The following is a 15869-nucleotide window of genomic DNA, read 5'->3' on the forward strand; positions in this document are numbered from 1 at the left end:
AGGTGGATTTAAAGCCACCAGCTAAAACCAGGTTTCCTGTCTTGTCACTGGCGTTCAGGTTCCAGGCTTGTGCATCTTGCAAAAGTAAAAATAAATCAGTTTATGGTTTGTCTGGTAGGAAGCCAGAGATAAAACCTTGTATTCCTATTTTAATTTAAAGTGCAATTAATATATTGTTCAAAACAGACTTCTCATTCAAATGAGGGCGGAAATGCATGTTTCTATCCCTATTTTTATTTCATGCCCCCATAACCTCTTAGACAAGTGCAGAAGGCATTGTCCCTTTAAGAAGAGCCCCGCCCCTCCGCTTTCCACGTCGCGCCGGAGCCAATCAGCTCTAAAGCCACGCCTCCTTTTCCCATTGGGAAACAAGGACGCCGCTCTGGTTGCTCAACCGCCCAAGATTGTCTTGAGGTAAGTAAGGTAAGCGACCAAAGGCTGGCTATTGGTCCGCTGTGAGACGGGGTGCCCTTTCAATTGGCTGAGACGGCTGCCAGTCTGCGGTCTCACTTCGGCGCTCCGCCCCCCTGGGCGGAGATTAGACAAGCTAGACTGAGCGGCTGCGATCGAACCGGGAAGGAGACCCTGTCCTTCTGCAGCCATGGCGAGCGGAGCGGTATGGTGAGAGCTCCCCCCAATTTGGAGAATGGTATTGGCTACCTGGCTTAGGTCAGACGGGCGGCGGACTCTTCCATTATGGGTTGTGGGGGTGGTGGTAACGTTTTAAGATGACTTTTTTCTTGCATAGCCGGCTTTCTACCGGAGCTGGGAAAGTGAATCTCTCCCAAACAGGCGCCTTGCGTTGTGTTACAACTGCTTCCCCTGCCATAATTGATGCGCACCCGGCGGGTTTGCTGACAAGGGTAGTAGCAAAAGTGCAAGGTGTGCAAAACACACGCACCAGCCGGTTTCGCGTGTGCAAGCCCTCTCGCCCCCGTCTCCTAGAAAGCCGAGCTCGGTGCATGCTAATCAGGTGCGTCTCTGAGAAAAGAAAAAAGGAAAAGTGCTTAGCTGGGGAAATGAAGAGTAGAGCTTTCAGGTTCAGGAGCAGTCTACCTGGAATGCCATTTTTTTGGGGTGGTTGTTGCATGAGTTGGATGCTTCAAGCCTGGCTTTGCAAGGAAACGTCTTTTAAGCTCACCTGTTTGCCTGGGGCTTCTCAGCCAGAAGGGACAGGAGGAAAAAAAACCCTGAATAAAAATGTTCTGGAGGAAGAATCCTAAGCCAGAAAGATTATGGTATTTGAGTGACAGTTTTGTATCAAAAACTTCCCTTGGGTTACACCAAGCTTCACTTTATCAGTTTGGAGGAACTGGCTGGACCGGATTTTTGTAATCAGGGAGCAAACCAGAAACTTTCTCAAAAGTCACGGCTAATTACGTTCAAAATGATTTTTATCCATATTGCGCATAAAACACCCCATTCTGAACAACAGGGAATTGTTGAAATGGCCCATTTCAAACTGGGATACTGTGAGAATTAAGACATTTTGCAGGAGGAAGGGGTATTGGATATCTTCGCTGCCTTGAGTTATTTGTAAAAAGTACTAAAGGCAGGATGCAAATATACACAAAAGTAAATAAAATTGAGTTGGGTGACCTGATTTACGACTGCCGCAACTTAGGGCCCTGATGGGCAGGCTCGTCGTAAGTCAAGAACCAACTGGAATGAGATGGATCTCATACAACCATAAACCCTGCTGGTTTTCTTCTGGGATTTCTGTAAAATGTTGTAAATAAATCTTCATCCAATGGGGTTGGTTGGTCCTGAACTTTTAACCTGATCCAACATTTTCGTTCTTCTGGTTCTCCGGTTTTGTGTCTTCTTCCTCTTTGAGTTTTCCACCATTTTTCCAACTGTTTTCTGTTTTTGGCCTCTGCTCCAGGAAATAGATGCACTTTCGGAGGCTAATGGTGGGATCCTGCGTGACGCTGGACTGCTGTATGAACAGCACAACCTCGCTGGCGACAACCCAAGCCCATTTCCAACATGGCGTTTCAGAGGATGGAGGGCATGTCCATTATCCGCGCTTTGGCCATGACCGTTGCAGAGATCCCCGTCTTCCTTTACACCACGTTTGGACAGGTAAAAGACCTGAAGGCTATAACAGAGAATTGACACATTTGATTATTCATGTTTTAACTGCAACTAGAATTGTATTTGCTCAAAATTGGAAAAAATGAGAAAATTCCCATAGAGGAGGAGGTGATCAAGAAAATAGAAATGAGTAGATTAACATTAGCAATTAGAGAGCAAGAAGAAAATGAATATTTTTAAGATATGGAATTTCTTTTACCAATGGTTAGATGGAAAAGTAGGAAATTGAAGTAGAATACAATAGCAATGATAGGTTATAATTGATTATTATAGAATGAATTATAATACGAATTAAAATGAGTAAGAACTGAGATTTGCTCTAAAGGATAATGTGGATCTGAAATTAAAGTCTAATGATGATGTAATAATATAATATGACATGGAAAGTTGATTAATGTAATGTGAATGTAAACTTAATCTAAGAGGAGAAAAGACTATAGATATTGTGCACAAGAAATAGGTACCAACCGACGCACTGTGTAATTGAAAGGTTTTATTTGTTGTTTTATGTTTGTTGTTAAAAATGAAAACAACTTTATTAAAAGAAGAGAGGACAGGTAAAACACATTTAGGGTGAGAGGTGTGATAAGTGAGCCTAGGTCAGGGGTCAGCAACCTTCAACACTCAAAAGAGCCATTTGGACCCATTTCCCACACAAAAGGAAAAACTGGGAGCCACAAAACCTGGGTGGGTGTGGCCAACTCAATGCCACTCCCACCCAGTCATATGACACACACCTGCCTACCATACCTACTCAGGTTTTGTGGCTCACTGTGTTTTCTGTGGGAAATGGGTCTCTCTCCCTCCCATTTCTGCTTTTTGTGTTTTATCTTCTCAGGCGTGGCGAGGAGTAACTGGGAGGGGAGGGCGGGACCAGCCAGTGTTGGGATCACCCAACAGGGAGCCACAGCAGAGGGCTCAAAGAGCCGCATGAGGCTCCAGAGCCACAGGTTGCTGACACCCGGCCTAGATGCTAAAGTTGCCTTGTTTTGCTTCTCTGGCTCTTCAAGTCGGCCTTCTCTGCGTTGAGGATCACCCCCGGTCTACGGAAGGTGCTCTTTGCCACGGCTCTCGGGACGGTGGCTTTGGCCTTGACGGCGCACCAGTTAAAGCGGCGACGGCGGCGGAAGAAACAGATCGCTCCAGAGAAGTCCAGTGCCAAGCCTCTGGTGGCTCCAGTGCCCATCTTACCCACCTGCCGGGTTCCCTCCGTGAAGAAAGGTGATGACGGTCAAAGCTTTTTGGCCAGGCATATTTTTGAACATGTTGGCTAACCTAGCAGGTGGCAGGTGCCATCTATAAAGCATTTTACATAAGTTTTCTTCATACAAAGGTGCCATTGTTCATTTATAATTTCTTCCCCACATATATTTTGCCTTTTCTCTAGTTCTATATTACGCGCGAAGTGTTTTGGCCCCCGTATCGTGGTTTCTTCTACTTGTTCATCTTCCATTTTCAAATTGAGTAGAAAGTTATATAGTTTTCTTCATCGGTTTTTCACTGGAGTTCAACAATATCCGATCGAAGATTGTCTATTCTTTATAAAAGCTATACATTTTCTCATCTTTAGTCGATTGTATTTGCAGTTGAGGCCACCATGATAATTCAACTTCCTGGTCTTCAAGATCTTGTTTAGATTTTAGTTTTCCTTCGGAATTCAAAATACCTTTATAGGTCTACATTTTCTCAAACGTCACCAGTTTTGGATGAACAAACACTTCCATCGTTGAAAGGCATCCTGGTTTTTTTATTGATTGATTGTAAAGATTTTTTTAACATGGATTGGTAGATTTATTTCTTATTCCTTTCTTATTCACTTCTATCACACCTTTATTATTTTTATAAGTGGCAAATATGGCTGTTCCTTCTATTTTCCATGAAACAACAACTTTGTGAGACATTGGGAGAGAATGAGTAGCCCAAAGTCACTCAGCCGGCTTTCGTACCTAGGGCAGGACTAGAACTCATACTCACCTGGTGATGGGTTCATAGTCACCCAGCTGGCTTTTGTGCCTTAGGTGGGACTAGAATTCACCATCCCTGCATTGATCAGCTGCTGAAAGTCACCCAGTCGGCTTTCATGCCTAAGGCAGGCCTAGCGTTGTGCACTACAAACTTATTATTTTTTCTTTCTCTCTCTCTCTCATTTTCTTGCATTTTTTCCTAATTTCAGGTTATTCCGGCCGTCGGCTGCAAAGCCCCAGCAGCAAAAGCAATGACACCCTCAGTGGGATCTCCTCCCTGGAGCCCAGCAAGCATTCCAGCTCTTCGCACAGCCTGGCCTCCGTAAGAGATGCTTGGGGAGGGGTCTTTCAGACCCACCCGGGAGGGGGAGGAGAAGCAGCTGTGACAGGTAGTCCTTCCTACAGTTCACTTAGTGCCCAAAAGCTACAACTTCATCTTACGACCATTTTTCAGATTTACAACAGTTGCAGCATCCCCAGGGTCAAAATTCAAAACACTTGGCAACTGGCATGAACTTATGCCTGCTGCAGTGTCCCTGTGTGTGTGTGTGTGTGTGTGTGTGTGTGGTGATCGATCCCCTTTTGCAAAATCAACAGGGAGGGCCAGATTCACTCAACAGCCTTGTGACTAACTTAACAACTGCAGGGAATTCACTTAACAAGAAAATTCAGAAAATGGGACAAAGCTTGAGAAGCGTCGCGATTAGCCAACAGAAATTTGAGGCACAATTGTTGTACGTCGAGGGATCCCTGAAGGCGAAGACGCATGCATGTTTTGTGCCACAGCCTTTAGCTAAAAATACTTCCTCTGCTGCAAGAAAATTGCGAGTGGAAGATAATTGCAAGTGTTTTGGAATAGTTCAAAATAGGGAGCATTTTTGCCCTGTGGCTATTTATACCTGGATCCGGTGCAGGATAAATACAGTGGCATTCCTTCTTCTATAAACAACTGTGGAATGACAGGCTGTCTGTCTGCAGAAAAAAAACATGTTTGGAAAAGGCAAAGAAATACGTGGAGTCCTCAACTTAAGACACCCTCCTCCCCCTAAAATTATGTTGCTAAACTAGACATTCCTTAGCTGAGTTTTGCCCCGTTTTATGAACGTCGCAAATATGAGCTCTTTGCCAAGTGCCCGGATTTTGATTACGTGACTGAGGGGATGCTGCAAGCCGTAAGTGTGAAAAATGGACATAAGTGCAAAACAGCCCTGTCCCTTTTTTCAGGGCCACTGTTGTAACTTTGGCCACTAAAACAAACGGTTGTACGCCGAGGACTACCTGTAATCAGGTGGAACTGAGAAACAGCTGAATATCAATGCATGTTACGATAGAGCAGTGGTTTGAAGGTAACATTAGAATCCTAGGAGGGCTGGGACTTTGGAGGTCATCCATCTCCACCCCAAGCGCTTAACCAGATAAACGGAGGTGAAAAATTGTCAGTGGCAAGGATCACAGTGAGAGGGGAAGGTCAGATCGAAGGCAATCAACGATGCAACATTTTCCTGCAATTTTTTTAACCCCCCCCCTTCAAAACAGCCATCACTTGATTGGCTGGAACTGAGAGGAATTAAGATTTTAAAGCTAGCGGGAATCAGACAGCACCAGAAAAACATTGCAAAATATAACTTAAGACTTGCTGTAATGAAATTCAGGTTTAATGCCCTCATAACTCTAGCTGTGGTACATTGGTGCTAAAATATTAGAAGGGTAACATGGAATTTATTTTGGGAATGCTCTGTTCTGGCTAACCCGTAATACGCAGTCTTTGGTTTTTGACTAATTGCTTAACTGGGACTTCAGCCTGTTTGTGAGTCACTGCGATACTTGACCTCTAGCACAAATTTTTGTGGCGTTGGTTAGTTGACTTTTTCACCAGTGCTTGCTTGCTCTACCTGAGATTGAAGTGGAGAGGCTGTATTTTGGTCCTGTAGCTTGGAAAAAAATCGCCTGTATTTTTTATTTCTGTTTTCTAAGCTTACTGCCTGCTGTTTTAAGTAAAGAAGGCAGGATGGGCACTTTAAAAACCGCATTCAAATTGGATTGCTTACACGCCTATTTTCTCTTTTTCCAACACAATTCCTGCCTTCTCTTGGTTTAAAGGGCAGCTCAAGTTGGCTTTTCAAAAGATTAAAAGGTCGTTTCTTGGGTTAAACATTTTCCCAAGAGTTCTCTCCCTGAACATTTCAATTTTATGTGGTCACAGGGTTGTTGTAGGGAAATTAGGAAGGAGTCTAAGGTATATTCAGGGCCTTGAGTTATTTGTAATAATAATAATAAGGCAGGATACAAATAAGTACTGTTTGAGAGCACTTACTGGAACATTTGAGGGGATTGACAGATGATGATAATCCTGTTTTCGTGGGATTTTGCTGGTTCTCATTCTAGATGGCGGTTGTGAATTCTCCCAGCCCGACCCCTGCTGCTGCACCCCCCTGGGAAGCCCATATGGGAGGAGAAGGCCCTGGTGCTGCTGGAGACTGCAGTGCAGAAAACCTCTATTTTCAAGGTAAAAGTGTTGCCAGGCTCCCTCAGCCAGCATGGGTGGCCTTCAACTCCCAGAATCCCCCAGCCCAACAGGCACCAGCTTAGTGGGACACTGGGCGCCAAGAGGAGAGGCCCACATCTAGTTGTTGCTGGTCATTTGGGGGGTCTCTCTTCCTTGGCAGGCATGGAGCTGTTTGAAGAGGCCCTGCAGAAGTGGGAGCAGGCCCTGACCGCCCGTCAGAAGGACCCCTACAGCCTCTCTGCCTCTTGGGTTGTCCCCAAAGCGGAAGAGCTGCTGCCTGAAGATCTCTGTGAGGTACAGACCCTCCAACAAACGTGGGTCTCCTGCAAAACATCTAGGAGATGCTGCCCCATAGCTGGTAAAATATAGGTTCCCCTTAAGAGATGACTCCATGGATACAATCCGCAAGTTTATTTTCAGGATCATTTCCTGGCAGACTGTCTGGGTAAACCATTCAGGAACAGCAACCAAGTGGAGCAAATTCTACTTTTCTCGCAAAGCTACGTTAACAGAGGCTTAAGAACTCCGTTCAGGAGTTTGGTTCTGGAAGGCCACTGAAGCCTCATTTTAGGTCTGCCTGTTTTTGCCGCAGGAATCTCAGAAAAAAGAATTTGCAGACAAGCTGGAATTGCTCCTGTACCGGGCGTATAACCTGCAGGAGGAGTTTGGATCCAGTCTGTCGGCTGATAACATGTTGCTCGATTTAGGTGAGGAGCTGGTTTGCTAATTCTGGGAGAAACGGGGCTTTGTTCTAAGTCAAGATCAAGGGGGTCTCCAAAGCTGGCAACTTGAAGATTTGTGGACTTCAACTCCCAGAATTCCTTAGCCAGTTTAATAAAGGAGAATCTTTGTAGCTTGCGGGGTTGACAGGAGGGGTCCTTGGTGCTCTGTGAGCTTGCTTATTTTCTTTCAGAGGCTTCATTACCCAACTATGTAACATCATCAGTGCTAGTAAGGAGAGCTATTTGCTGTCAGTTTATATTCTGGTGTCTTGGCTGTCTGTGTGGGTGGGTGGGGGGGTCAGAGATTCTTTGGCTGGGCTGTTTACTATTTCTTTTTACTATTTCTTTTTACATACAATAAATCCATTTCAATCGTGTGTCAATTAGGTACATATTTCATATGCTTGCAATTAATAATAATACTCTTCTTGTCAATATAACAATAATCACATTGCCATATAAGTAATATCCAATATATCTATTTCACAAGCTTCTCTTGTTGCTTTATAAATGCATCTAGTCCATTTTAATTTATTTTATTCTCTGTAACCATTGGTAAGACAAATCCCATACCATGTAATATTCACATTTTTCTTTTTCTTTAATTTCTAATGTTAATCTCTTTTTCTTTAATTCCTAATGTTAATCTTTTCATTTCTGCACATTCAAATATTTTTTTCAATTACTTCTCCCTCTGTTCTTATCACTTTTCCGATCGGTTGGGCTATTTACTGGTGGCTCTTTGGCAGTTCCTTGATTGGGGTGTTATCTACTTGATTAGTTGCTCTGATGTTAACCTTGGAGTTAATCTATGCTGATCTGGGTGCTGATTGCTGGTGGAGAGGCGCTTGGGTCTTTAATTAGCCATCAACAGACACATAGACATGAACAATAGCTACAGATTATGCAAAAGAGACAATCACCCAACCCAAAAAGGAACAAAAAAGAGTCTAGCACTGTTCCATCAGCAATCAGCACCCAGATCAACATAGATAACTTCAAGGTCAGACTAACACTCAAGAACTAAACAATACCCCAACCAACAAAGTGCTAAAGAGCCAACAATAAACAGCCCAACCAAAGAATCTCTGAAGACCTCCCCTACCCACCCAGACTGGGCAAGCCCCCAGAATATCAACTGAGAACAAATCTCACTTCTTACTAGCCCTGATGATGTTACCTAGTTCAGGTAAAGGAACATATGCAAGAAAAATATGCAAGCTCAAAGATCACCTTTCACTCTTATGTTACAATTTTATGTCAACCATTTTATTTCCATTGTATTTTATTTGCACTGAGATGGTTTCTAAAATGGTTGGTTTGTGTTTCAGACGGATGGCTGTCGTATTCCTGGTTTTATGCTGCCGGTGACCCAAATAAACCACTGTTACACCTCAAAAAAAATTTCTTTTCTTTCTTAGAGCAAACTCTGATGTTCCCACTGACCGAAGAGTCTCTAAGGCGTCAACAAGATGATGAAGATAGTGTGACCTCTGAGGAATCCTTTTTCTCTGCCGCGGAGGTAATTTGAATCCTGCACCTTGTTTTTCCTTGTTTACTTATTATATTTCTATGGCTGTCCATTTCTTAGAACGACGTGGCTCTTAAATGGCCGGAAATTTCCTGGAAAACATCCTGTATATCAATATTCAAGGTTGAAGTTTCCAAGCAGTCTCCTAGGACTGCCCCAATTGAAAAGTCTTAAGATATTTGTAGCCAAGCCTACAAATATCAGGCTGTTTTTGCTTGGTTTCTAATTGTGATAATGTTTTTGATGAGCCTCTCGGGGGGCCTCTAATGTTTTAAGAAATCTCATGGTTTCTGCTTTTCTCTCAGATCCTTGACTCCCTAGAAATGGAGAAGACGCCATACCAGCCTTCTAGGCCAGCGGTTGCTTATGAAGAAGCATTGCAGCTGGTGAAGGATGGATTGGTTTTGTGCAGGACCTTTCGGTGAGCTTGGGGCAGGTGGGCCTTAGGATATTTCTCTTCCCCTGGTGGCAGTCAAGGTCATCACGGATCTGATGGGCCTTTGGGTTTTTCATGGAGGGGTTTTAGCTTGTTGCTTATTCTTACTCCTTGTGCCAAACTGAATGTAGCCAACACAACTTTCGTTAGTTAGACACTTCCAGATGTATCAAGGGCATGGGTTTCAGAATTCCTAGTTGTTGGTTCTATAGGTAAGAGAATTCTGGGAGTTGAAATCCTGAGGTATTTGGAGGATGCTGAAATCACAGTTCTCGGAGTTCCTGATTCATCTTTCAGACGTTGTTATCACAAGGTTGGGAGGGCATCAGGTTGGGAAAGCTGGTCCAGATGTTATCTATTCTCCTCACCCTACCCCGCAAACTTTCTCCTCTTCCAGCACAGAGCTTTTGGGGTGCTGCAGCGATGATGATTTCCTGGCAAAGCTTCACTGCATCAGACAAGCTTTTAAGGTGGGTGCTCTGGAGATCTTGGAAGTTAGTCCTCTCTTGAGGCTGATCTTATCTGGAGACGTTGAAACTGTTTTCCTCTGGAGATCTTGAAGGTAGCCCTCTCTCTTGAAGCTTGTTTGCTCTGGAGACCTCAAAGCTGGTCTTCTCTAGAAAGGTTGAAGCTGGTTCTCCCATGAAGCTAGTTGTCCCTCAAGGTTTGGCGCCAGCCCTGCCTTGGTGCCTGTTCTTTCTGGAGTCCCTGAATCTGAGGAAGGGCCATTTGGGAGTGGAAGGATGTTGTCTTTACGGCTGTACCTTGTCCAGAAAGAATTGGCTTGGGTGCAAGTCCCTGTGGAGCTTCCTGAGAGTACATACGAAGCCTCCCAAGTGCTGAACTTCAACTCCCATCCAAGGCACCGTGGTTTCTAATGGGTTGATCTCTTCACAGGAGCTCTTGATGGTGGACAACAACCAGACGTTTTTTGGGGAGGTGGGTAAACGGATGGTGATGGGGCTGATGACCAAGGCTGAGAAGGTAAGGGCCAACTATGAAAGGGTTCTGTGATTGTGCTGAGAGGAGACTACATGGGTCTCCAAAGAGGTGGGTTGGAACCTACCACAGGGTCTGCTCAGTGTGGCGTGACAACTGTTTCTGCAGTAACATCTTGAGATCTTCTAGTGGTTTACAAAGACCTAAGTCTTTGGGAGATCAGGCAAACTAGATCTGAGGGAACCTCTGGACTTCATGGAGCTGACTGAGAAGCAACAAGGAAGTCTGGCTGGTTTCACCTGCTGAGTTTTGGGTTGGTTTCCTCTGGTTTCTGATCTTCCAGAACACAAAGGGTTTTCTTGAAAGCTACAGTGAGATGCTGCACTACACACTGAGACAGGAGACTTGGCCAACTACGCAGAAGGAACTGGAAGGGCGAGGGGTAAGTGTCGGGCTTCTGACAGGGACCTTGTCTTCTCTCTGGTCCTGCTCAAAGGAACCACAGGGATTTAATTGGAAGTTGGCAGAATGAGGGAGGCTTTGCTGCGATTTGAGTGAATAAACCTGGACAGTCTCTTTTTGTCCGCCTCTCAGGTGGTTTGCATGAATTTCTTCGATGTCGCCTTGGACTTCATCCTCATGGATGCTTTCGAAGATCTGGAGAACCCGCCGTCCTCAGTCGTGGCCATCCTGCGTAACCGCTGGCTCTCGGACAGCTTCAAGGAGACGGTGCATTTTCGGGGGAGGAGAGGAGGGGGATGGGAGCCAATGCTGAGTTCCCAGTTCATGGCTGTATGTTGAGGACTGCCTCTCTTAGTGGCTCTTACGGGAAAGGCGAACTCAATTTATAGACGGGAGGCAAAATGACCTGTTTTCTTTTCATTTCAGGCTCTCGCCACGGCTTGCTGGTCAGTTTTGAAGGCCAAGAGGCGGCTCCTGATGGTACGTGAGATTATTTGGGATGGCAGGATACCGCCTCCAGCTCCGTTCTCGGCGGGAGAGACAGAGAGAGAGAGAGAGAAAGAGAGACTTTTGGCTTCATGCAAGGAAAGCAGCAGAAGCAGCAGAAGTCTTTCTTTCTCTCCCCCAAACTTCGCCAGAAATGAGTCTTTGCTGGTGCAGCCTCTTGGAGGAGGAGGCCTTGCAGGGTCCCAAAGACTCATTTCTGGCAGAGTTTGGGGGAGAGAAAGAAAGACTTTTGCTGCTTTCCTTGAGTGCAGCCAAAAGGAGAAGAAGAAAGAAGCGGAAAGAAGCAGCCTGGTGGCCAAGCCAGGCACTTGGGAAGAGTGGGGCAAGTTCCCCCCCTCCGCTCTTTGCCCCCTCCCCTCACTACCTCATGCTGTTCGCAATGCAAGCAACGCAAGCCTTGTGTTCCCATGCAGCCTGAATTAATTGCTTTGGGGGGGACATTTCTCTGCGGAGCACCACAATTTTCGTGCAGACCACCAGTGATCCCCGGCCCACTGGTTGGCGACCACTGATCTAGCCTGTTCCTCGGTTCCTTGCAGGATCTGCTAAGCTTAGTGCAGTTTTTGTGTGTGATATGTGTGGTTTTGTTTTTTAAATCAAAAGTGGCAACTGATCCATCTGTTCCTGCTCCGTTTCTGTTTCAGGTTCCGGATGGTTTTATTTCTCATTTTTACTCCGTATCGGAGCACGTCAGCCCTGTCCTGGCTTTTGGCTTCCTGGGGCCCAAACAACAGCTTTTTGAAGTCTGCAGCTTTTTCAAAGTAAATCCTCTTTTAAAATCTCTCTCTCTCTCATATCTCTCCGTCTGTCTATCTTATCTATTCTCTCTCTCTCTCTCTCTCTCTCTCTCTCTCTCTCTCTCTCTCTCCAGAAGAGTTTAAGATGGCAAAAGATATGCAGTCAGTTAAAGAGAAAAAAAATCCTCATGTGATTTTTGTTTTTAAATGGCTCGAAACCACAAAGTCCTGGCAGCTCATCCTTATCCCTCTTCCTCTCTTTCTTTTAATATGATGCGATGTGATACAGCCAGGAGATTGCCAGGGTGAACAGTCTGCAAAAAACGTGAAGCAAAAGAATTATATCTGTGGTCTACACATACATTTATAATATTTTATATTTGTATACTTCGTGTTTTCATCCCCTCGGTGTTTTTATCAAAATGTGAACGTGCCGTAGAATGAATAAATAATCTTTCTCTCTCTCTCTCTCTCTCTCTCTCTTTCTCCAGCACCAGATTTTGCAATATCTGAAAGACATGTTCGACCTGGACATTGTAAGGTACACAACGGTGACCTTATTAGCCGAAGACATCCTTCAGCTCTCACGCCGCCGCAGTGACATCCTGCTCAGCTACTTAGGAATGGAGACCATTCCAGAGATCAATGGGACTCTGCAAAACGATGATGTTTCCTTCAGTAGCGTCAACTAAACCTCCTTGTTCAGACAAGACAGTTTGGAGCTTAGGAATGGGTTTGTTTTCTCCTTGCGAGAGGAGACTGGCTTCTGTAGTTCGGAGGCTGAAGATGGACGGCAGCAAAACATTCTCTATTTAAATTGTCTAACTTAAAAGCAATTTTGAACGGTGGTTCTCCACCTTGGCAACTTTTAAGAGAGGTGGGCTTCAAGTCCCAGAATTCTTCCGAATTCCCCAGCCAGAACAGGGAGTTCTGGGATTTGGTCCACCCATCTTAAAATCGCCATGATTGAAAAACACCGATTTAAAGGCTGTTTAACAGCCCCAGATGTGTCCAGCATTATCCAGGCGGGAAGGTTTTGCCAGTCAGCCATGCCTGTTTCTAGTTATTTAATACTTGCCTAAATTGTGGCCGAGCCCCTGTCTAATATTCCTGTTGTGAGATTAGTGCACAAGGACACTTTATTCCCTGTGACATTTGAAAAGAAGGACAAGTGGGGGAGACCTGTAGGGACCTTTTGCTCCTTTGATTTGGAAAATTCTAATTTAATTTTTTTTTTAACTGAATTTACTTTATTGTGTCTATATCAGCATTCTTCAACCTTGGCCACTTGAAGATGGGTGGACTTCAACTCCCAGAATTCCCCAGCTAGCATTGCTCTAAGATGTCTAGACTTCTGGAATGCTCTAATCAGCATGCTGGCTGGAGCATTCTGGGAACTGAAGTCCACCTATCTTCAAGTGAAAAACACGGGTCTGTATGTACAGCCAAACTTTTAATAACCTTTCTTTAAAGATTCTTGCATGTATGATGGTCTCAGATGGAAGACCCTCTATGAAGGAGATGGATGAGGAAGGAAGGAAGGGAAGGGAAGGGAAGGGAAGGAAAGGAAAGGAAAGGAAAGGAAAGGAAAAAGAAAAGTAGGTTGGATCTCACTATGCCTTCTGATAAGGATCAAGTATTTCAGTGAAGTCTTGCAAGAAATGTTTACTCTAAACACCAATTGGCTTGAGAGCTTATCCACTTTAATAGATGAGATAAACTTCCAATTTTATTCTTGTCTCCGGCATCTTTGTAGCCATATTCCAAAAATCGGGAATTTTCTCTGTCAATCTGAATGTACCTTCTTCTCCCAGCAATGGACGGGAGTTGAATTCAAAACTGCCCGACTGTAGATTTTGCAGAATTGAAGTCCTGCAAGCTCATAAATAAATGTTTATTTATGAACTTGCAAAACTTCAATTCCGTCAAAAATATATGTATTGATGAATTTCTCCATCAATCTGAAGGCACCTTCTTTCTCCCAAAGATGGGGTAATTGGAACACAAAATTCCCAACTTCCTGACTGGATTTTGCAGAATTGATGTTCTCGACTTGACCTTGTGGCATTTTGTTGGCCACGCATTCGTTGATCCTGAATCAAGAAGGGGGGTAGTGAGATGTAGTGATTGCATTAAAATGATCCTGAAATGTAGCATTTGGGGGCCAGATTGGATGAAGTTAAAAAAAAAACCCAGTCTGCTTAGGGATGGTGGGATGCAATTTTGAGATAGTCTTACTTTAAGGGGTCAACGGAAACTCCCAAGCTTCCCATGGTAGCCCCCCTTGGGTGGGAGGACAAATGAAATCCCACTGGATAAGAATGTTCCATGTTGTAGATGCACTGAGATTTTTCAACAGGGTGGATTACGGTCTTTAGAGCAGTGTCTCTCAACCTTGGCAACTTTTAAGGTTATAAGGACTTCAGTTCCCAGAATCTCCCAACCAGCATACCTATACTGGTTGGGGAATTCTGGAAGCTGAAGTCCACACGTCTTAAAAGTTGCCGCGGTTGAGAGACATTATCTTAGACTGCTCATTACACTGGCTAAGGCACTTTTAAATCTCCTTTTAATTACTATTATTGAAGCAGTTGAGTTGACTTTCGAACAAGTCAACACTTTGAGGCTGAATTGTTGAGTTTTCCATACAACATGGACGAAAGAGTTTTTGCTCTTTTGCATCTTGGGTGTTTTAAGGGGAAATACTTTAACTTCATGGGTATTTCTTGCAACAGGTTCCAAAGGCAGCCTTTTATATCAACTCTATAACAAATTATAGTTTTGAATTGAGAAACTATGAATGTTGAATGGGAAGGCTGGAACTTAAATATTTGTGTTAAGTTTTAGCTTCTCTTGATTTGATCTGGCTGCCTGTTGTTCGATGAGACCTCATTTCGAACTATGGCAAGGAGATTAATCTCGCCCAAGAAAAAAACTCCCAATTTGCAAGGACAAATTCAAAAGTACAATTTGGTCATTGCCACAGTTGTTTCCTTTTTTTAATTCTGAGGAGCAATGAAGAGTTTTTTAGAAGCATGAGAATGTATCCAGAATGTAGATCAAGTGTCATAATCATTCCTCCCGGATTTATACTGGTTTTTGAACCCTGCTCCGAAGTTGAACGTTTGCTCCAAGGTGCCCCTTGCATTCCAACCCATACAAGTCATGGATTAACGGTCTTAAGAAAGCCATCAACTTGTCACGCAACTTTTTGTGGTGCCTAATTTACGCTGAAGGAATTCCCACGGAGTCTTCAGTTGTTGGGTCCCAGCAGTAGCCGGCAGAGTTCCCAACCATTATGGGTACCTTTTCCTTCAGATCTGGACATTTTCAGCCTGGGAAAAGTTGACTTTCCCTGCCTGCAAATCAAAGGGTGGTGGAGAGATTGTGATTGTGTCCTTGGATATTGCTAAATCCTAAACATCATATGTCCATGGGAAGTTGGGGGGGGGTGGGGGAGGGAGAACAATATTCTGGGAACTATATAGTTCATCAACATCTAAAGCAGTTTTTCTCAGACTCGCCATCATTTAAGATGTGTGGATTTTAACTCCCAGAATTCTGTAGTCCGTTTGCTGGCTTGCAGAATTCCAGGAGTTAAAATCCACACATCTTAAATGATGGCAAGGTTGAGCAAGTGTGATCTAAAGCCCCGGAAACCCCTTCCTTTTTGTTAAAAGAAGAGGAAAATTCAATTTCAGAGAATATTACCGGAATATTACATGGAAGGAGTTGAATGGAATTTTGTGCCTCATTATTTTGGTTGTTTGGACTTTATTTCTTTCTCCCTTTCCGCGATGTTCTTATGCTTCTCATTCCCCTTTGCAACTAATTTTTTTCTATCCTATTAAAACTTTTGGCACTGAAAAAAAAAATCAAATAAATATTTCCTTTATTATTAAACTGGTCCAGAGTGTTCTCCTTTTTCCACTCTTTCAATTTAATGGAAGTGGTGGAGATTTTTTTTT

General features: G+C 44.0%; 1 protein-coding gene across 5 annotated transcripts; it reads left to right on the forward strand.

Annotated features, from left to right (window-relative positions):
- The first annotated feature begins 549 nt into the window (after nucleotides 1-549).
- On the forward strand, nucleotides 550-15804 carry MIGA2 (mitoguardin 2). 5 transcript variants are annotated; one of them, XM_026712190.2, is made up of 16 exons: nucleotides 550-669; nucleotides 1886-2085; nucleotides 3108-3318; nucleotides 4271-4383; nucleotides 6447-6567; nucleotides 6728-6861; nucleotides 7160-7274; nucleotides 8711-8811; nucleotides 9126-9241; nucleotides 9654-9726; nucleotides 10154-10240; nucleotides 10539-10637; nucleotides 10790-10924; nucleotides 11084-11137; nucleotides 11809-11925; nucleotides 12393-15804. In XM_026712190.2, the coding sequence occupies exons 2-16, from the start codon at nucleotides 1990-1992 to the stop codon at nucleotides 12591-12593; spliced, it is 1773 nt and encodes a 590-aa protein (XP_026567975.1). In that variant the 5' UTR covers nucleotides 550-669; nucleotides 1886-1989; the 3' UTR covers nucleotides 12594-15804. The 5 variants fall into 5 exon arrangements, with proteins under 5 accessions (XP_026567975.1, XP_026567977.1, XP_026567976.1 ...); XM_026712192.2 differs by having other exon boundaries at nucleotides 550-649; XM_026712191.2 differs by having other exon boundaries at nucleotides 550-621.
- The last annotated feature ends 65 nt before the right edge of the window (nucleotides 15805-15869 follow it).

This window comes from Pseudonaja textilis, chromosome 17 (genome assembly GCF_049901715.1).
Source record: "Pseudonaja textilis isolate UNSWEBS1 chromosome 17, rPseTex1.2, whole genome shotgun sequence".
Classification (NCBI taxonomy): domain Eukaryota; kingdom Metazoa; phylum Chordata; class Lepidosauria; order Squamata; family Elapidae; genus Pseudonaja; species Pseudonaja textilis.

Bases quoted from the DNA above. Each gene is read 5' to 3' on its own strand.
- MIGA2 (XM_026712190.2), top strand. From the start codon at position 1,990: ATGGCGTTTCAGAGGATGGAGGGCATGTCCATTATCCGCGCTTTGGCC. The intron at 9,242-9,653 runs GTGAGCTTGGGG...CTCCTCTTCCAG, and splicing joins GTTTTGTGCAGGACCTTTCG to CACAGAGCTTTTGGGGTGCT. The intron at 10,638-10,789 runs GTAAGTGTCGGG...TCCGCCTCTCAG, and splicing joins AGGAACTGGAAGGGCGAGGG to GTGGTTTGCATGAATTTCTT.